The 22,200-nt window shown below is 39.8% G+C and overlaps 1 protein-coding gene across 2 annotated transcripts in view; it reads right to left on the bottom strand.

The window, feature by feature from the left end:
• Nucleotides 1–4,803: 4,803 nt before the first annotated feature.
• LOC115224348 (mitogen-activated protein kinase 7-like) overlaps nt 4,804–22,200 on the bottom strand; it is a 39,300-nt gene continuing 21,903 nt past the window's right edge. The window contains exons 3-11 of one of the 2 annotated variants that reach the window (XM_029795219.2): nt 21,094–21,282; nt 19,080–19,187; nt 17,387–17,598; nt 15,824–16,556; nt 13,640–13,762; nt 10,373–11,625; nt 7,872–8,131; nt 5,479–5,679; nt 4,804–5,272 (exon numbers count right to left, since the gene is read on the bottom strand). In XM_029795219.2, coding sequence (XP_029651079.1) covers nt 5,520–5,679; nt 7,872–8,131; nt 10,373–11,625; nt 13,640–13,762; nt 15,824–16,556; nt 17,387–17,598; nt 19,080–19,187; nt 21,094–21,282 — 3,038 coding nt within the window. In that variant the 3' untranslated portion in view covers nt 4,804–5,272; nt 5,479–5,519. Of the gene's footprint in view, nt 5,273–5,409; nt 5,680–7,871; nt 8,132–10,372; nt 11,626–13,639; nt 13,763–15,823; nt 16,557–17,386; nt 17,599–19,079; nt 19,188–21,093; nt 21,283–22,200 lie in introns of those variants that run through there. The other variant, XM_036513148.1, reaches the window with a different exon arrangement.

A 22,200-nucleotide genomic window follows, 5' to 3' on the forward strand; every position in this document is an offset into this window, starting at 1 on the left:
AGTGGCTGTGTGGTAAGTAGTTTGCTTACCAACCACATGGTTTCGGGTTCAGTCCCACTGCGTGGCATCTTGGGCAAGTGTCTTCTGCTATAGCCCCGGGCCGACCAATGCCTTGTGAGTGGATATGGTAGACAGAAACTGAAAGAAGCCTGTCGTATATATGTATATATATATATATGTGTGTGTGTGTGTTTGTCCCCCTAGCATTGCTTGACAACCGATGCTGGTGTGTTTACGTCCCCGTCACCTAGCGGTTCGGCAAAAGAGACCGATAGAATAAGTACTGGGCTTACAAAGAATAAGTCCCAGGGTCGATTTGCTCGACTAAAGGCAGTGCTCCAGCATGGCCGCAGTCAAATGACTGAAACAAGTAAAAGAGAAAAAAAAATATATATATATATAAGGTGTATTATGAGCATTTATAGAACACAGTCCTATATACAGTCAATAAACAATTAAAAATGGAGAAAGGAAGATGTTAGAAGTTTGATAACATTTTAATCCATGCATACGATTCGTGCTACTGGAAACATGTAACCCAATACAACTTGTTGCGTGGTGAGGCTGTCAGTGACAGCAATCCTACCAGACTCATACATACGTACGTATGTATGTATGTATGAGTCTGAGAATCATTAAAAATTGATTAACAAACCCTACTTTTCCAACCAATGGAACTGTAAAAAATCTATCAAGAAAACATATAATGTATAAATTATATAAAATAAATCTTTAACACAGATGTGTATTTAATGAAAGACACACACATAAATGTGTGTATATATACACATATATATATACATATATATATATATAATATATATATATATATTTATATACACACATATATATGCATGCATACATATACGTGCGTGTTTGTGTGTACACAAAATTCATTTTGGGCACGGTGTTTCTCAAATCACACACACGAAAATGTAAATAGTTTGTAAATATTCAGTTGAAAGACCCTGTTGCATAGAAAAATTCAAAGGGTGTTCATGATTTCAACAGATTCTTTCAAACCAATACGTGCACGATATTACTTATTGCTTTATGTGTGTACTTCGGGATATACCATTCCAGAAACAAAAACCGAAGTATTTCATGTCCTCAGAAGTTTATAAAATTCTTATCATACATACATATATCTATCTATCTGTCTGTCTATTTATCTATCTATCTATATATATATATATATATATATATATATATGTATATATATACATATGTATATACATATCTGAGACCCCCTTTGGTTACGACACAGACCATGGGATTGCACCTAGAAAGTTATCCTCCCAGGCACAAGTCTGGGCAAGGTTGTTTATGGAGGACCAGCAATCGCCCATGCATACCAGCCTCCCCTCTCCACACCACTGATGTTATCCAAAGGAAAGGCAAAGGGGCTGATACAGCTTGACACCTGTAATGTCGCAACTCATCTCTACAGCTGAATGGACTGGAGGAACGTGAAATAAAGTGTCTTGCTCAAGAACACAACACACAGCCCAGTCTGAGAATCGAACTCACAACTTCATGATCATAAGCTCGACGCTCTAACCACTGAGCCATGTGCCTTCACTTATATACATACACATATATACATATATATGTATAATATGTATGTATATATATATATATATATATATATATATATATACTTTTATCTTCTACTTGTTTCAGTCACCACTTAAAGAAATTTTAGTTAAATGAATTTATCCCAGTACTTTTTTCTTTAAATATATATATATATATATATGCATATATTGTACAATATTCAACAATTAGTAAAATAAATTGAACGTAACCAACCTGGAAAGCAACCTTTTTCTGAAGTACCATCTTTGATAATAATTCTGTAAAGCACTGAACTGTTATTGGTCTGTAATTGTCTCTTAACGCATGTATGTTTATCTATGAATGTGTGAATACATACATATATATATATATATATATACATATATATATATAAATGTATATATTTGTATATAAATGTATGTCTATGTATATTATAATATATATATATATATATATATATATATATATATATATGTATTTGTGAATCCTTAACAACACATCAATTTCTCACAATCTCAATCTCTGTGTGCAAAAGATCACAAAATGTTTTTCGAAGTTTTCAAGTATGCTCTTTCTAAAACTCAAAGGGCAAATGAGACTATTTTTCAAGGTGGAGATTTCACTTGTTTTGCTTGCCTTTCTTTCATTCCTTCTTTCCGTGGTTTGTATAAGATAATTTTTGTAATACATATCTCTCTCTCCTGTTGTTGTTGTTGTTGTTGTTGTTTAACCCCAGGTCAGCCCCGGGTGAGCAGAACCTGTTATCAAACACAGCCCAGCCATGCCTGCTTTTTCACAAACAGTTTTCTCCCATATGTAATAACAACCTCAAGGACCATATGACCGAATGTTATCTCTCTCTTATTTCCTTTTATTTCATTAAGAAACCAAGGGTGTGATTGTGAGATCTGAAGGAGATTTGACAGCTATTAATAGCTAACAACAAGCAGGACGAGAGTCCACATAGTGGGTTCCTCGCTCACTTCTACACCTCTGCTCTATCTGTTTGTTTCGCTCTATTAAAAGCTCAGTGCTCAACCAGCACATGACATCTTTCCTTCAATGACATTTTCTCTGGTTGTCTTTTCTCAACATTTGTCAGTCAGTGTCTGTGGTTGTTGAACAATGTTTTATCAACTATCAATATTACACCTGTCATAATCTACCTCTACAACTGGGTCAATTGACATTACACCATTCACATTTTCTTTATTTTTCATGTAAATTTGTTGGGGTTATTTTGTTGTTTCTTCTTTTATTTTTTTTTTCCATTTTTTTCTTCATTTTATAGAAGAAATATGTGATAAAATATTTCATAAATAGGAATTCTTTTTCATTTTCTCTCTCTCTTTCTCCTTGTGTCTGCATACTTCTATATCTATGTGTGTGCTGGTGTGTGTATGTATACATTTATACATGTATATACACAAGTATAAAAGTAGGTACATATATATATATGCCCTTTAATTTGTAAATTGTGAGTAAGTTCTGCTACTGCTGTATAATTTGTGTAGTTGATTCCAAAAGTAAATACACCATTGTCTGTCTGGTGCCTCTTTATCTCAGCAAGCTTTTTCTTAAGGGATGTTGACTTCAGTTAACTGTGGAGAGTATTGTCATCCATGAACTATACTTGACACATGATGTTTCTATTATATGTAAGGAGCCTGGAGGGTGAGCAGGTTGGCTTGGAGTTGGCTTCCATTACTTCTGGATGTCCATTCTGTAGATTTGCATGACTCTTCAACTTCTCTGTCTGTCTGTCTGTCTGGCCCCCCCTCTCTCTGACAGACACACACACATCAACAGAGATAAAAAAATGCAGAGAAAAACAACTAATACTGAAGACTTCTACTTTGTTTACTTTGACACAGATCTTGTTTCACTGATAAAGAAATGTCATCTGGTTTGACACTCCATGATGACTGCTTCCAAGATTTATGGGACTGTTTCATAAATAATATGAAGCTGAACCTCCCCATTAACCCTTTTGTTGCCATATTTCCATTGTAATGCATTTCCTTTGTTTCAATGAATTTTGAAAATTATGATGAATTTAGTGAAATATTTGTTTCAGTTAACTCTTAAAATAATGAAAAATTTTGTGAAATTCTTAAATCGCTAAAAAAAATATATAACCCTTTTGTTATATTCCTGTTAAATACACTGTGTTTATTTCAATTAATTTTGAAAATGGAGAATTTAATGAAATAACTTTACTTTTTAATCTTTTCTTACCATATTCCCGTTGAAATACAATGATTTTGTTTTAGTCAGTTTTGAAAAATAATCAAGAATTTTGTAAAATAACTTTGTCATTGTTAACCCTTATTTTAACATATTTCTGTTGAAATATGCTGTCTTTGTTTCAATTAATTCCTAAAATAATGTAGAATTTTCTAAAATATCTTTTTCATATTAAACTTGTGTTTAGAACACAAATTAGCATAAATTTTGATAGAAGGTTTTTAATTTAGTTCACTAAAGTTGGTACCATAGAACTACGGGATAGTCTCAGTCAGATAGGTTGACATCAGAAGGGTTAAAGAAGTTTTATTATTACAAGAGATGGTATTTTCTGTCTGAAAAATGGCACCTTTAGCAAGAACTCCTTGCAATTTTCAGACTCAAGAAATGGAGGCTGAGAGAAAATGTTGTAGATTGCTTTGTGACATGTCATTAAAACAAATAGCAAATTAATGATTAATTTAAGATCCTTGCCAAATTATTCCATGAGACAACTTTGAGTCAGTGTTATTATTGATCACTTAATTATGCTTGATTATTGGTGATTTTTCTGCAAATGTACTTGCAACACTCACAAAAATAGATCTATTGATTTCCACATAGTAGTAGTAGTAGTAGTAGTGGTGGTAGTAGTAGTCTCTTGAAAGACACACTATAGTCTTTGTGTAAATAATCAAATTAACGAAATATAGGTAGCTTTTCTCTATACTATCATTTCTACTACTACTACACCACTACTGCTACAATTTTTGCAAAAGAATTTTAATTATTGCATTGACTCTATTAGTGATATATTTTCACTTTTCTTGTTTTTCTTCCTATGAGATCTTATTTCACAATATTGATTGACAAAAAGAAAAACATTTCTTGCAAGTATTTGGTAATGTAGGGAAGAAGATCGTTATCTTTGTTAAACTATTAGAGGAGGAACAACGCTTAAAGGTAGTGCCCCAGCAAAACAATAAATAAAACAACACATTAATTTTAGGACAAATTATAATTTATTCTGATACCTTTATTCCAATATTCCGGAATTCTTTGAACCAAAGAATTTCATATGTTTCTAATATACTAAACTCATGAATGACAAAACAGAGAATGAGGTTGGTAGTGATGGGGGTTGGTGGTAGAGGTAAGTGCAGTGGTGGTGGTGGTGATGGTGGTGGTGATGGTGGTAATATGAGGGGAGGGGCTTGTTGAAGGAAATCAAGGATATAAGACTAGATATCAGACAAGCTGTCAGGGATCAACTATTTTATATATACTCTCTCTCACATGTACATCATGTATACACACACACACACACACATGCATATTTATACATACATGCATACATCTGAAGACTGTTTCAACAAAGAAAATTGGAATTGTCTTCTTGAATTTTTAAACTTCAACACACACACACACACACATACCAGTATATATGTATACACACACACACACACACATAGATATATACATGTATACACACACACATACAGATATATACATGTATACACACACACAAATACACACAGATATATACATGTATACATGCACACACACACATACCAGTATATATATGTATACACACACACGCATAGATATATACATGTATACACACACATACACACACACATACGCACGCACACACGGACACACACACACACACACAAAATGAAGTCTGTTTTGCAGCTGTCCTCTATGCTACAGCTTCAAGATGAGCAGAGACTTAGGTCACTGTAAGACAAGGCCATGGGTGACTGCATGCTTAATTCAAGTTCCTCTTCCAAAGTTTGGATGTCCATATTTGCTGTGACGTCCATCCAGTGAGCGAGGAGTGATGAAGACAAGGGAGAAATTTCATATTTTCCACTGGAAAAAAATTTTAAAAAAAACGTAAAAATAATAAAACAGAATGTTGAGAAATATTTGAGAAAATTCTTAATGCATTGATGAATACACACAAGCATAAACATTATCAGAAATAGGCGAGAAAGATATACATCTTGAAGATCCTGGAAGGACTTGTCCCAAACTTTGGCATCAAGAGTTACACAAATACTAGAACTGGGCGCCACTGCATAGTGCCATAGTGCCAAGGACTCCAAATTTGTCATCAAGATGTAGGACAAGATACTGCAATAGCCTGGGCTTCAGAGGTCCACAGCTCTTCAATATCCTCCCGAAGGAACTGAGAGACCTGCATGGGGTGGATGTAGGTGTCTTCAAAACAAAGCTGGACCTCTTCCTGTCAGGTGTCCCAGATGAACCAACTTCACAGCAGGAGGTGCAGATGAGGGCAGCTGCATCAAACTCTCTCATGCACCAAATGTCAATTGCTAAAAAGCATTCGTGAAGTAAAATCATGTAGCAACACCAAATGGCGGTGCCCCAGCGTGGCCACAGCTTGCGAGCTGAAACTAGATGAAATAAAAAAAAATAATAAAACAGCTGCTCCATTCAATTTCAATGGTGATTTGTCTAGCAGTTTAATTACTTGGATCTTGTTAAATTTCTTCCAGTCACTTGAAGTTTTGAAAATTTCTGCCAGATTATTTTATATTCTTTTTAAGTACCAGTTGCATACTGGGGTCAATCTAATTGACTGGTCCCCTCCTCCAAAATTTTGGGCCTTTCGTTTAATGTCTGCTTTCCATGCTGGCATGGGTTGGACGATTTGACTGAGGACTGGTGAACCAGATGGCTGCACCAGGCTCCAATCTGATCTGGCAGAGTTTCTACAGCTGGATGGATGCCCTTCCTAATGCCAACCACTCTGAGAGTGTAGTGGGTGCTTTTACGTGCCACCAGCACGAGGGCCAGTCAGGCGGTATTGGCAACGGTCACGCTCAAATGTTATTTTTTATGTGCCACCTGCAGCATTGGCAATGACCTCGCTTGAATATTTTTCACATGCCACTGGCACAAGTGCCAGTAAGGCGATGCTGGTAATATCAATAATTAACACATATATGAGTTGAGAGCTCGTAATATCTTTTATCTTTCACATGTTTCAATCATTAGACTGTGGTCATGCTGGAGCACCACCCTGAAGTATTTTTAGTTGAATGAATCAATCCCAGTACTTATATGTTTTAAGCCAGATATTTATTCTATTGGTCTCTTCTGCTGAACTGCTAAGTTATGGGGATGTAAATAAACCAACACTGGTTGTCAAGCCATGTGTGGGAGGGAACAGATAGAAAGACACATACGTAGATATATGCAAATATATCATCATCAACATCATCATCGTTTAACGTCCGTTTTCCATGCTGGCATGGGTTGGACGATTTGACTGGGGACTAGCAAGCCAGGAGGCTGCACCAGGCTCCAATCTGATCTGGCAATGATTCTACAGCTGGATGCCCTTCCTAACAGCCGTATATATCATCATCATCGTTTAACGCCCGCCTTCCATGCTAGCATGGGTTGGACGGCTCAACTGGGGTCTGGGAAACCAGAAGGCTGCACCAGACTCCAGTCTGATCTGGCAGTGTTTCTACAGTTGGATGCCCTTCCTAACGCCAACCACTCTGTGAGTGTAGTGGGTGTATTTTACATGCCACCGGCACAAGTGCCAGACGAGGCTGGCAAACAGCCACGTTCAGATGATTCTCTTACGTGCCACCGGCACTGGTATCACAGCTACAAATTCTATTCGATGTTGATCGATTACAATTTTGATTTCAATATATATATATATATGACAGGCTTCTTTCAGTTTCTGTCTATCAAATCCTCTCAGAAAGCTTTGGTGGCCCAAGGCCATGGTAGAAGACATACAGTGGGACTGAACCTGGAACAATGTGGTTGGGAAGTGAGCTTCATACCACAAAGCCATGCCTGATGATGATACAGTTCACAGGGAAAGGACAAGAGAGCCCCAGCATGGCCACAGCTCGTGAGCTGAAACTAGATAAAATAAAATAAAAATTTAAAAAATGGCTGGGTAGTCTACAAGAGCTGAATCAGGGTGGCATGTTAAGGGTGCAGGGTGGAGGTGAATCCCTGTAACATGTGCTCCTCATAACGATAATCAGATTTAGGAATTTGCTATTTACCTGTCTGTCTTCTCTGTTAGATTTTCAGCCATAAGAGTATCAAGATCAATATTTAGTCCGACACCGTAACCCCCTCCAGTGCCCTTTGGGGTGACAGCCAAAGATAACGGTACAGTGTCTTCCACCTGGTACTTGGACAGTTGCTTGCTAAGCACAGATATAAGATCCGAGGATACGTCTGACTGTTCCGAGACCATCGTGCTGGAATTGGTTGGAGCTTCGATCATTGGTTTGTTGCCGTCTTCATTGATGCAGCTCACCTGTACAAGAGAAAGAAGAGAAATGGTGGGGGTCAGTTAGGAGACGCAACTGAGTGATTTTGGGTGATTGGTCTGTGGAACTAATATTTTCTTGTGTGTGTGTGTGTTGTTATCATCAATGGTTTGCTAGAATAAACAGCATTGGTTTATATACATACTAGCAGTATCGCCCGGCGTTGCTCGGGTTTGTAAGGGAAATAACTATAAAGCATTTTTAGAGAGTTATAGCCAAAAAATGCATTAAAAATGGAAAAAAAATTATGGTAATTTTTTTTTAAAATCGTTGACTCATCGTAGACATTTTTAGAGAGTTACTTCCCTTTATTTAAAAAATATGCATTAAAATGGAAAAAAATGATGGTAAATTATTTTTAAAATCGTAGACTCATCGTAGACACGCGCTAATACCCAGAAGGGCTCGATATGAATCACGACTATAAGATACCCGGTTTTGGTTAAACTGCATCGCAAAATGTGGGAGTAGTTAGGAATCTAAATCGGAGTATACAGACACACAACCTTTCTTTTATATATAAAGATATGTGTGTGCATATATATATATACATATATATATATATATATATACACACACACACACACACATACATATATACATGTAAACATACATCCACATATATACATAGACACACACACACATATATATATATACATCGAAACACGCATTGAGTCGAAACAGGGGCAGCTGAAGAAGGGGAATATTCCTTGTATTGTTTGTCTTGTACTCTGTTTTTTCGTTGTTAAAAAAAGTCTGTTTCCTTGTTTGATTTTATGTTTTCGTTTCTCGTGTTCTACGTTTATTTGTGGTGTCCTGTACTCATATATGCATGTATATATACATATAGATGTAAGTATGTACGTATATGTATGTATATATGCATGTGTTTTATTTATTAAATTGTTATTATATATATATATATATATATATATATATATATGGACATATATAAACATATATACACACATATATATATACACCACATGCAGACATCTATACAGACAAACAGACAGATTGAAAGAAAGGAAGAAAGTAAATGATTAGGTAATATATAAAAGAAGTGTGTATAATTATAAATAAATCACAATTATAATGGAGAGGGTTGCAAAAAAACCCTTACATGTCTAGAAATAGCAGTTAAAACCACCATAATGCCATTATAACCACCCATATTCTATCTCTTTGCAATAAAGTTGATTTATTCATAATAATACACACTTCTCTTATGAAATATTTTGATTACATGTTTTGTCATTGATATAGTCATAAGTAATTATTAATTATAATTAAATCTCAGAATGAGATTGAAACAGTAATCGCTCGATAATGTAAAGTATAGAAGCCATCTTATCATGGTTAACCACATTGGGGAGGGGGTGTTACTGTAGCTTTATAGCCCCAAGAGATCATCGTCTCTAGCTGGCTTTAGACACAATATCAGTGCCCTTGGAGTATTTGCAAAGGGAGGCCATCCCTTTCCTTTGCAAATACTCCAAGGGCACTGATATTGTGTCTAAAGCCAGCTAGAGACGATGATCTCTTGGGGCTATAAAGCTACAGTAACACCCCCTCCCCAATGTGGTTAACCATGATAAGATGGCTTCTATACTTTACATTAATTATTAATTGTTTATGATATATCCTTCGTAATGTATTTTTACATTCCTCTTTAATTATATATATATATACACATATATATACCGTGATCACCGTGACTGACCAGTCTATCAGATGTTGCTACACATCGTTGGTCACAATGCACTTTGCATTGTTTTAGCCTTCAAATGACGCCACCCCGCTGGCTAAGTGAGCAGGCCAACAGAAGAAAGATTGAGAGAAAGTTGTTGTGAAAGAGTACAGCAGGGATCGCCACCACCTCCTACTGGAGCCTCGTGGAGCTTTAGGTGTTTTCGCTCAATAAACACTCACAACGCCCGGTCTGGGGATCGAAACTGCAATCCTACGACCACGAGTCCGCTGCCCTAACCACTGGGCCATTACACCACACACACACAGACATATATATATATAAAGTTAATCCAAACATGAAAAGACAAAGAGAAAACACAACAACGCAAGGACGTGGAACAAGTATAGAATTATTGGACACTCAGGAAAGAAGGAGGGTTTAACGCTTCGAGTGGAGCTCTTCATCAGAAACATAGGAAAAGGAAAGCTCCAAAGAAGGGAAGACAGAGGAAAAAAAAAAATCTATATATACATACTTCTATGGTTGGTACACATGGAAACTGGTTGCTATAGTGACTGGGCTGGAATCTTTCGGAATTTGGTAGAATATCATCGAAATTCCTGGTCCGTGACGTGTCAACAGTAGCAGGGGGTGGGGTTGACAATGTAGTATCTGAAGGTGGTAACTGGCCGTTTGGATTCACTGCTGCTTCAGGGATTTGAACACTCGTTTCATTGGACAGAGGAGCATCGAATGTAACATCCTTCCATTTGGCCATTGCTAAGAAAGAGTTGGACCCGGTCGTCACCGTGGGGTCGGGCAACGAGATGTCAGGAGAAACGAACTGGCTGGGAGACAGCGATGTGTTGTGAGTGGGAGAAGTGTTGTCTGTGATAGATGATATCGAAGTGTAAGTGGGTGCTATGGTGGAACTGATGCTGGACACGCTCGATGTTCCAGAAAGGGACACAAGGGGCAACGTCGACGGTGGAGAACTGACCATGTCTGTGACTGAACCGGCGCCGTTTGCCGGGCAATGAGGCGTAGAGATCAAAGTGAGGTTGGGTGTCGGCAGTGCAGCTTCTGACGAGAGGGTTTGCACAGCCAAGGGTGTTTGTTGATGATAAGGGACAGGGATAACGGTTGGTAATTGTTGACTACTCTGGAGGTTCAGAAGTCCAAGTAGCTGAAGGTTTTCGACGTTTAGGGTACCGAAATCCTGAGGTACTTCACCCGGTAAGGATGTTTCGTTCTGCAGCTGTGAGTTGCGACAAATCAAGCTGTAGACGGGCCTGTTCACGTTCTCCTGCTGCGGCTGCTTTGAACCGATGCCGTTTGATACTAACAGGTTATTTTTCACCTGTGCATTCGCTACGGCTGAAGATATGGCAGACTGAACGGCCACAGATGGCGCCACTGCTGCTGCTGACACGGAGTGCTGCGTTAAAGAATAATGGTTGAGGATCGACGGAGCAATCATGACAGTTGAATGTGTCAGTTGTTGCTGCTGCTCTGAAGGGTTCTGAAATCTTTGTAAAGGTTGCTGCTGTTGCTGTTGCTGTGGCTGTGCATGTTGCTGCTGTTGTTGCTGTTGTGAATGTTGTTGTTGTTGTTGCTGTGTGTGATTTTCTTGCTCAGCATGCATCACAGACGAGATGGCACTACTTCCAACGGAAGGGTTTTGCAGTGCTGTCTTTGGGCCTGTCTTCTGTGTCTGCATGTTTTTCCAGCGTTCCAAGAGTTCCCTGTCAGCATCCGACAGCAAGTCTTCAGCCTCCGCATCTTGAACTGCGAATCAGATAAAAAAATAACAAATAAACAAAACAATAAAACACACCATAAAAAAAAAATCTATGATTAACATTAATGACTTGCTACTTAAGCAATGAGTACATAGATGATTAGTGATTAATGGATGATTAGTGATTAATGGATGATTAGTGATTAATGAATGATTAGTGAAGGCATGTGGCTTAGTGGTTAGGGCATTCGGCTCACGACTGTAAGGTCGTGAGTTCGATTCCCAGTGACGCGTTGTGTCCTTGAGCAAGACACTTTATTTCACATTATTCCAGTCCACTCAGCTGGCAAAAATGAGTTGTACCTGTATTTCAAAGGGCCAGCCTTGTCACACTCTGTGTCACGCTGAATCTCCCTGAGAACTACATTAAGGGTACATGTGTCTGTGGAGTGCTCAGCCACTTGCACGTTAATTTCACGAGCAGGCTGTTCCTTTGATCGTATCAGCTGGGACTCTCGTCGTCGTAATCGACGGAGTGCTCCTATACCTGGATGATCAATGGTTTGGATGGGTCCTGATGAAGGAGCAAACACTCCTGGAATATGGCATAGGCACCCATTAACCATTTCTCATCTTTGATCTCATTGTTTGTTTAGATCTGGCATCTCGGATACGAAACGTTGTAACAAAATCAGTGCTGGTTATAATTTCAAAAGAAATTATGCAGAGATAATCTTAACCCTCAAGGTTAAGATTACCTCTACAGATTTTCTGGTTAATTTCCAGGGAGGGAGTAAATCTATTACATTGACTCCAGTGACCAACTGGTACTCATTTTATCAACCCTGAAAGCATAAAAGACTAAGTCGACCTTGATGTTATTTGAACTCAGAACGTAAAGATGAATGAAATACAGCTAAGCATTTTTAATTCAGCATGTTAACGATTCTGCCAGCTTGACGAATGTTGATGTTGACAAATAGATTTTTTACAAATTGCTTGCTGATGCAAGTGCTACCAGTCAAAAGCTCTGCATACCAGATGATAGTAAAACTCATGAGGTCATCAGGAGAGAATGTGCACCGTTTCAGGGCCTTCTTCTCAGCAGCATCATAACACACTGCCCTTTCCCTCAATGGAAGGAGGCCCCACTTTCTCAATCAACCAATTATTGATCTAAATATATTGGTTTCAAATTTTGGCTATAAAACCAACATCATCATCATTTTATTTATGTATTTATTTCTTTATTAGGGTTTGTCTTGTGTATGACTTAACTGCATCAGTTGAAGGGGCCCTGTTGCAAACTTTCAGGATTTTCAAGAATGTCCAGCCACATGTGAACCAGAGTAATAGCAGCTGTCAGGGCCCCAGCTATGGGTTAACCAGCATGGTATAGAAAAAACTCCAAGAACAAACTCTCACTGTTTTGTGAGTGCCTTGGGAAAGTAAAAGGCTAAGAAAGACAACCTCAACAGCAAATAGAGGCGTGGAGTGACCCAGGCGGTCCAGAGCCCTCTTTGACACCCTGATAGCAATTCCAGGGTGGGTGGAGTTCTCCAGCACTGTAAGGCAATTCACCAGGGAGAAAGCCACCCCAAAGTAAAACCTACAGCCTGTTGGTCACCACAGCTGAGCCACTGTGGTCAGACCTCCAAGTCTAAAGAGTGAGATCAGATTGTGTGGACTGACTTACTTTAAAACTACTAAGCACAAGCAGGAAGTAAAGTCTTGTAAGTATCGAGGATCAGTCTACATAGACACTTGGGGGTGTACCACTCTTCCTCACAATCCACAAACATGAAGAAACTGCCATCAACAGGTTTTTGTAAACAGAGTTGTTGTTGGTTAAAGGTTTCCCAATGGACCAATCATAGATTCACTACAGTTACAAGAGGGCGAGTGACAAGGGAGGTAACTATGCAACCTTGGCGTGACAGATACCACCAGGTATTTTAGTCCACACAAGCGACAGTTTATTAGTTTTTCTCACTAATTTACATCTTTTGCTGGTGTACATCAGCAACAAATTCACACACACAAACACATCCACTTTGTTACCTTTTTTGTCTTTCATTCGTTTCAAAGCTCTTTCTTTCCTTTTCCTTCGTTTGTCTTCTCGTTCCCTCTGGCGTTGGGCTGCAGTTACAGGACGAGGTCGGTTGTCGTCTTTCACTTCAACATCTGGATTGGGAAAACAATATATAAATATATGTACAATTATATGCATAGATAGAGAAATAGATAGATAGATAGAGAGAGAGAGAGAAAGAGAGAGAGAGATGGAGAAATAGATAGATAGATAGATGATAGATAGATAGATAGAGAGAGAGATGGAGAAATAGATAGATAGATAGATAGATAGACAGATAGACAGATAGATAGATAGATAGAGAGATAGACAGATAGATAGATAGAGATGGAGAGATAGATAGATAGATAGAGAGATGGAGAAATAGATAGATGATAGATAGATAGATAGATAGATAGATAGATGATAGATAGATAGATAGATAGATAGATAGATAGATAGATGATAGATAGATAGACATTTAGATTAGATATAGATATACTCATACACACACATGTGTGAGTGTGAAGTTATTAAACAGTTCTTATGGCCCTTATACATTGTAACTGATTAAATGAATTTTGTAACTTAAAATAGGCAGAGACATGGCTGTCTGGTTGAGAAATTTGTTTCCCAACCATGTGATTGGGCAAAAGTCCTCTTCTATTACAGTCTTAGGCTGACCAATGCTTTATGAGCAGATTGGTAGAGGAAGAATATGAATGTGTGTGTATGTGTGTGTGTTTGCATGTGTATGTGTGTGCCTTCTTGTCTTTACATTATGTGATAGTTGTTTTATAACCTGGTGTTGGATAAATAATTTAACGAAGCAGGGAGACAGAAGTATTTACACGACACACTACAATTGCTGTTACATGAGGTTAAATGCTCTCTGCCAACAACTCAGAGTAAATTGCTTACCCTGGACTGCTGACAGTGCTTTATCTTGTAGCAATGTGTTGATCCACTTTTAGTCACTTGGGGGGGAGGGGGTGGCGGAACCTTTCCACAACAAGTTGTAAACGAGTGTCACTGTCATACAAGCAGTGCTGTTTATAGCTATTGCGCTGTGTGTGAGTAGTAAAAGATGAGGAGAAATATTACAGGTGAAGGGGTTGGTGAAGAGTAGGGCATCGAGGCATAGAAAATCTGCCCCAATAAATTCTGTTTGACCCTTTCAGGTATGGGAAAGTGGACATCAAAAATGACGCTGCTAAACATTTTGGCCAGCACGCTATCCATTCTGTCGGCTCACCACCTAAATGATAGCTATAAATCATCATTATCATTATCATTGTTTAACGTCCGCCTTCCATGCTCGCATGGGTGGAACAATTTGACATGAGCCGGCCAGGCTGAAGCCTGCACCAGACTTCTGAGACTGTTTTGGCTGGATTTTTACAGCTGGATGCCCTTCCTAACACCAACCATCCATCAGAGTGGACTTAGTGGTTTTCACGTGGCACAGGCACAGGCGAGGTCAGTTTTGGCAAGGTTTTTACAGCTGGATGCCCTTCCAAATGCCAACTACTTTACATAGTGTACTGAGAGCTTTTTAAGTGGCACCTGCACTGACAGGGTCACCAAGTCACCTGCAAGAGGAAAATCTTTTAAGAGGGGAGGAGGCATTGGAGGAGGTTATCTTGGGTCAGAAGATGAAAGGTCATAGTGAGACAGAGAGCCAGAAACAGGTGTCTTGCTGTAAAGGAAGTACAAGGTTACCTGGCCGGAGAGAGAGAGAGAAAGAGAGATATCAAGAAGGAGGACAGAAACAGGTGCGCTGCCACAAAGGAAATACATGATTACCCAACCTAAGGGAAGTACAGGTGAAGGAGAGAGAGAGTGGGAGGCAGCAGGATAGAGATGGTGGCAGAGTGCCAGGCATACTCACAAGGGACGGGGATCAGAATATAAATGGGATGGTTGAGTAAAAGCAGAGAGAGATATAGATGGTGGCAAGTGCCAGGGGGTTTGAAGGTCATAATGTAAGTGGCAAGACATTGCCAAAGAAGCGTGATTAGGGAGTGCGGAGGGGAAGTGAGTGGTGAAAACCTGGGTATAAATACTTAAAATATATTGTAAATAGATATAAATATTAAAAACATATCAAAAATAGATGTCGTTTTCTTAGGGGATTTAGATATTTCAAAAGAGAAAGCAAAGGACTTAGTTACCATTCCGTTTCTTGAGGTTTGAGTTCCGAAGAGCTGCCTTGATCAACTCCCTTGTGTCGGTTGAGATTGTTTGATGCTCTTGTTTGTCTACGACCGGTTCCTGTTGTTTCTCTTTCGAAGATGCTGCCAGCAGTTGATGGGATGTAGATTCCATTTTAGAATCAGAACTCTTGGCACTGAGCATTTCAATATCATCCAAGTCATGGCTATTAGGAATGGTCAGCAGGTTCTGCTCCACACAGTCCACACCGCCATGGACATTCTGCTTCTGGTTACTCACAGATTCCAGATTGTTAACGGAGGTAGTAGTAGTAGTAGTAGCAGTAGTATTGCTAGCGTGGTTATTATTGTTGTTGTTGTTGGCAGGGGTGGTGGTAGTGGTGGTGGCAGCAACACTAGTGTGCGAGGCGTTCTGTGAAGAATGGTCGGGCAGGAGATGCAAAGGTATTACATCTCGGTCAGGGATTTGGTGTTGTCGCTCCAAGGTAGAGGTCTTGACTCTCTCGCGTAACTGCTTGACGAATGCCTGCAGGGCAGCGCCTTGCTCTGTTACTTCTACAGAGGAACCAAAGTTTGAGGGAACATTTGCGGTTTGGCTCAGAATTGTTTGCGGTTCGCTTGTCTTCGGTGCTGGCCGTAAAACAGGATTGAAGGTCATTGTTGGATTCTCAGATGCATGATATTCAATAATTTCCTCGTAGATGGCCTTCCGGAACTGGTCTATTGACATATCCTGCAAGAATAAAATCAGAAATTATTTATTTGTTCAGAGCACATTTTAACATTATTACAGGACGGGCCAAAAGTCACACACACCAAACATTTGACAAGCAAGTAAAAACACCTTTTGAGCATGGTTGTTGCCAGAATCACCTGACTGGCCCTCGTACCGGTGGGTTGATCTAATCGACCGCCCCACCCACCCCCACTTCCCCAACAGCCTTGTGCCTAGAGTAGAAAAGATTATGCTATTATTATTTGGTTTGACTCAAGTTCAGTCTTATTTCTTGTAGGACTTAAGTGGGTAGAAAGGTTACCACCTGTAACCTTAGGTATCCAAAAGTTTTCTGTAGTCTTTCAAGTGCTTAGAACCCCACTTATAAACCTTGCTGTCCCTAAGAGACAAACTTTCTATAGGAGCTCTTCTGGGCATTCTATTTCAGTCTTCTCCAGCCATTTGTCGATATCTTTGCTTACTGTTCTCAATGCACCAATTACTATAGGCACAACTTTTACAGTTCTCTGCATTTCCTCCTTTCAGGGTCAATAGAATAAGCAATAGTCAAGTACTGGGGTTGATGTAATAAACTTACCCCTCCCCTCAAAGACATTAAAAATTTTTTTTAAATCATCAAATTTATCCCAAACACAATTGCTTTTGTAAAACCCCAAAATTTTGTCCGCCTTGCACATACGGGGTCCAGATGAACGGCTGACTTTGACTAATGGAAGCCCTAAAGTCATTATACAGAGGAAGAAGATAGGATGGACATAGGTCTGCTCAATCAGGGCTAAACAACAACAACAACAAGACACCCACAGCCACAAGAACAAATAACTTACCTGCTTCTCAAAATCAAAATTGAAGGCAGGGACACAGATAGGTTCATCATCAGAGTCATGGTAAACTGATAAATAAGGATGTCGTAAGGCCTGTTCAACTGTAAATCGGTCAGAAGGGACCAAAACCAGCAACTTGCTGAGAAGATCAAGGGCCTTGCGGCTAGCTTTGGGGTACAGAGTTGACCATGGAACTGGTTTCTTGTTTCCAAGTTCTGTGAAAAATGACAAAAGAGACACATTAGAATGGTGTGTGTGTGTGTGTATGTATGTAACTGTGTATGTGTGTTTCTGTAACTTGGTGCGTGTATCATCATTATCATCATCATCGTTTAACGTCCGCTTTCCATGCTAGCATGGGTTGGACGATTTGACTGAGGACTGGCGAACCAGATGGCTGCACCAGGCCCCAATCTGATCTGGTAGAGTTTCTACAGCTGGATGCCCTTCCTAATGCCAACCACTCCGAGAGTGTAGTGGGTGCTTTTACATGCCACTGGCATGAGGGCCAGTCAGGCAGTACTGGCAATGGCCACACTCTAATGGTGTTTTTTACATGCTACCTGCACAGGAGTCAGTCCAGCAGCACTGGCAACGACCTCGGTCAAATGTTTTTTCACGTGCCACCAGCACAAGTGCCAGTAAGGCAACGCTGGTAATGATCATGCTCGAATGGTGCTTTTTATGTGCCACCGGCACAGAAGCCAGTTAGCTGCTCTGGCAACGATCATGCTCAGATGGTGCTCTTAGCGCTCCACTGGCACGGGTGACAGTTATGGTAATGTGTATTTATGAAATACTATGTATATGTGTGTTTATATAACTCTACATGCATATGTGTGTGTATCTGTGTATAATGGTGTGTATATGTATTTCTCTAACTTGGTGTATGTGTGTGTGTGTGTTTATGAAATAGTGTGTATGTGTATGTACGTGTGTATCTATGTGTGCAAATGTGGCATGTATATGAAGTGCAGGTGTACCTGTATGGTTAAGGAGCTTGTTTCCTAATGATTTGGTCTTTGGTTTAGTCTCAATGTGTGGCACCTTGGGCAAGTGTCTTCTGCTATAGCCCTGAGCCAACCAAAGCCTTGTGAATGGATTTGGAGATGGAAATTCGGTAATGTTAGCATTAGTGACAGAAGTTACGTTGGTAATGATGTTAGTTGTGGAGTCACAATGGTCCAGTGGTTAGGGCAGCGGACTCACGGTCATAGGAGCGCAGTTTCGATTCTCAGACTGGGCGTTGTGAGTGTTTATTGAGCAAAAACATCTAAAGCTCCACGAGGCTCTGGCAGGGGTTGGTGCCGAACCCTGCTGTACTCTTTCACCACAACTTTCTCTCACTCTTTCTTCCTGTTTCTGTTGTGCCTGTATTTCAAAGGGGCCAGCCTTGTCACACTCTGTGTCACGCTGAATCTACCCCTAGAACTACATTAAGGGTACACGTGTCTGTGGAGTGCTCAGCCCCTTGCACGTTAATTTCACGAGCAGGCTGTTCCGTCAATCGGATCAACTGGAACCCACGTCGTCATAATCGACGGAGTGCCAACAATGATGTTAGTGATGGTGATGATGTTGATGGTTATAGTAATGATGATGCCAATGTTGCAATATTGAAGCCGGGGATGAAATAAAAACACCACACAAACACATAAAAAGATTAAAACAACAAGAAAAGTAATGTCCAACTAACGTATAAGGAATTTCTTGATCAAATCTGATTGACAGGCCGAGAGGAACTTCTCTGATGGGGAACCAAGGATTTCAATGATTAACTGAGCTTGTTTTATGTAATCTTTTCCTGCAATGTAAGAGGACACGAAACACAAGACAATGAGAGACAAAGAGAATTTTAGAGCACAAAAATAAGGAGAATAACAAAGACAATTACAATCAATGCATAGAAAGCTGTTGGGATGATTTTGCAGTTAGCAACAGCCCCAGGTCTGATTAGGTCTAATGGTCTCGAACATTGTGACACACTCTGACGTTGAAATGTGTGTGTGTACACAAGCTTATCTATCTATATATGTATATGTATATATATATATGTGTGTGGTGTGTGTGTGTGTGTGTGTGGTGTGTGTGTGTGAATAAACATACTCTTATAGTTATAAAACAGTAGAATTTTTAGATAAAGATAGTTAAACCCTGGGTAATCCCAGACTGACCATAACTATCGTTATCTATATATATCATCATCATCATTTAATGTCCGCTTTCCATGCTAGCATGGATGAGATGCCAGAGCAGACTTCAGTCCCAGCATCCGAAACTCTGAGTTTTATTATGGCAACCAATTGTCACATATTATATATATATATATATATATATATATATATATATACACACACATACAAATACACACACATACGTATATACACACATACACTCACACACACACATACACATATAAAGAGAAGAAAACTGATTTGGCTAAGTTGTTAGTGAGCCAGACAGAATTTCCTTTGGCCCTTGCCGTGCTCCAAGTTTTAAATCTTTGCCTTTCCCCATTTCCAGCACCGCTAAATGAAGTCGTCGCAGCCGAGAGTAAACGAGACGGGGTTAACTACTTCTTCTTTCCCTTTCATTGCGTCGCATTAAAAGCAGGATCTGGAATCCCACTCACAGCGACATTTCTCTTCAGAATTAGAGAAATGTCGATCGAAGAATTAACAATCTGTTCTCATGGGGTAACTGATACGTTGATGGAACTGTTCAAAGACAAATTGGTGTACAATACCCCATGAGAGAGAAGACGGGGGGGGGACAAAAAAAAAAAACGCCTCAAACTGCCCAAGTTTCTTAAAGCTACCGTGACGATATACACAGTTGTCTCCCGTGCTCACTATAGTTGCAAGGAGTTATTTCCCTTCCACTAATCTAGCAATTTAAAGAATCGCCTTTAATTCGTGTGCGGCGTTATTTGTTCGATTGGAAAATATTGGTGCTACTTAAGAAGAGTTGTCTCGGTGTGCGCATTCGCGTACTCGCGCATCCGTGCTAGCTAGTCGTGACTAGTCGATCCTTACTTTGTGTCTTTGTGTTTTATTTACTTTGTTAAAAAAATTATTTACTTTGTGTAAAAAAATGATTTATTTTATGTTTTATTTACTTTGCTAGGTAGTCGTTGTAGGATCGACAAGTCACGACTAGCTAGCGCGAGTACGCGAGTGCGCGCACCGGGACCACTTTTCTTAAGTAGTGCCAAAATATTACCTGTTTTAGAGGGAAAGGGCCAGTTTAAAAATGGTTCTATAAAGGCTGCATTGACTGGAGGGAAAATTTATTTCCAAGCTTTCACCAACCGTAAATATAATCATCATCATCATTGTTCGACCGTGGTCGAGACAATGGAATTTACCATGATACGCCAGACTTCACGGTCCATCGTGGCATTACGGAGGTCCTGTTGCTGGATGCCTGTATCCCTGGAGATTACATCAGGGTAGGAGAGTGTGCGCCCTCTGGTATTGCGAGTAGATGGCTTCCAGAGGAGAAGAGTAGAAATTACCTCTTTTTCAACTCTACAACAATGTCCAGCAAACTGGACTCTCCTACCTTTCACAAGAGATGACAAGAGATGGACCCCCGTTGGGAACCACTGCTTTAAGCGGACGTTTGAATTGATCAAATAAAAAGAAAACACCTTAGACAACAGGTTGAGACATGACAGAGAGAGAAAAAAAAAACATGCGAAGATTTACCTGGAAATAGGTGTTTTCGGCCAAGCATTTCTGCAAAAATGCAGCCAACAGACCACATATCCATAGCACTACCATATTCCAGGAGAGAGAACATAATTTCTGGAGCTCGGTACCAGCGAGTTGCTACGTAGTGGGTTAAGAAGTTGTTGGTGCCATCAAACAGGGAGGAGTGGATCCCACGGGCCATACCTGTAAAGAGAAGATGGTTAGTTGTTTAGTTACGAGATAGATAGAGAGGGGGAAGGGGAGAGGAGAATAGAACGAGAGACAAAAAATAAGATAAGGCTCTGTGGTAAGTAGCTTGCTTACCAACTGCGTGGCACCTTGGGCAAGTGTCTTCTACTATAGCCTCGAGTCGACCAAAGCCTTATGAGTGGATTTGGTAGACAGAAACTGAAAGAAGCTCGTCGTATATATATATATATGTATATATATGTTTGTGTGTCTGTGTTTGTCCTCCCCACCTTGACAACCGATGCTGGTGTGTTTACGTCCCCGTAACTTAGCGGTTCGGCAAGAGAGACCGACAGAATAAGTACTAGGCTTACAAAGAATAATTGGTTCCGGGTTCAGTCCCACTGCGTGACACCTTGGGCAAGTGTCTTCTACTATTTCCTCAGGCCGACCAAAGTCTTGTGAGTGGATGTGGTAGACGGAAACTGAAAGAAGCCTGTCGTATATATATGTGTGTGTGTATGTTTGTATGTCTGTGTTTGTCCCGCCAACATCACTTGACAACCGATGCTGGTGTGTTTTCGTCACCATAACTTAGCGGTTCGGCAAAAGAGACCGACAGAATAACTACTTGGCTTACAAAGAATAAGTCCTGAGATCGATTTGCTTGACTAAAGGCGGTGCTCCAGCATGGCCGAAGCAAGTAAAAGAGTGTGAAAAAAAACGGAGAGTAGGAGAAAGAGGCAAAGAAAAAGTCAGAAAGATAAGGTGTGAAAGAACGAAGAGAAGGTGTGTGTGTGTGTGTGTGTGTGTGAGAGAGAGAGAGAGAAAGAGAGAGAGAGAAAGAAAAAGTCAGAAAGATAAGGTGAAAGAGCTGGAGGAGATCGTGAATGCGACACTATCTGCTTGACCGTGCGCCTTCACAACAAAGCA

Source organism: Octopus sinensis, linkage group LG25 (genome assembly GCF_006345805.1).
Source record: "Octopus sinensis linkage group LG25, ASM634580v1, whole genome shotgun sequence".
NCBI lineage: Eukaryota > Metazoa > Mollusca > Cephalopoda > Octopoda > Octopodidae > Octopus > Octopus sinensis.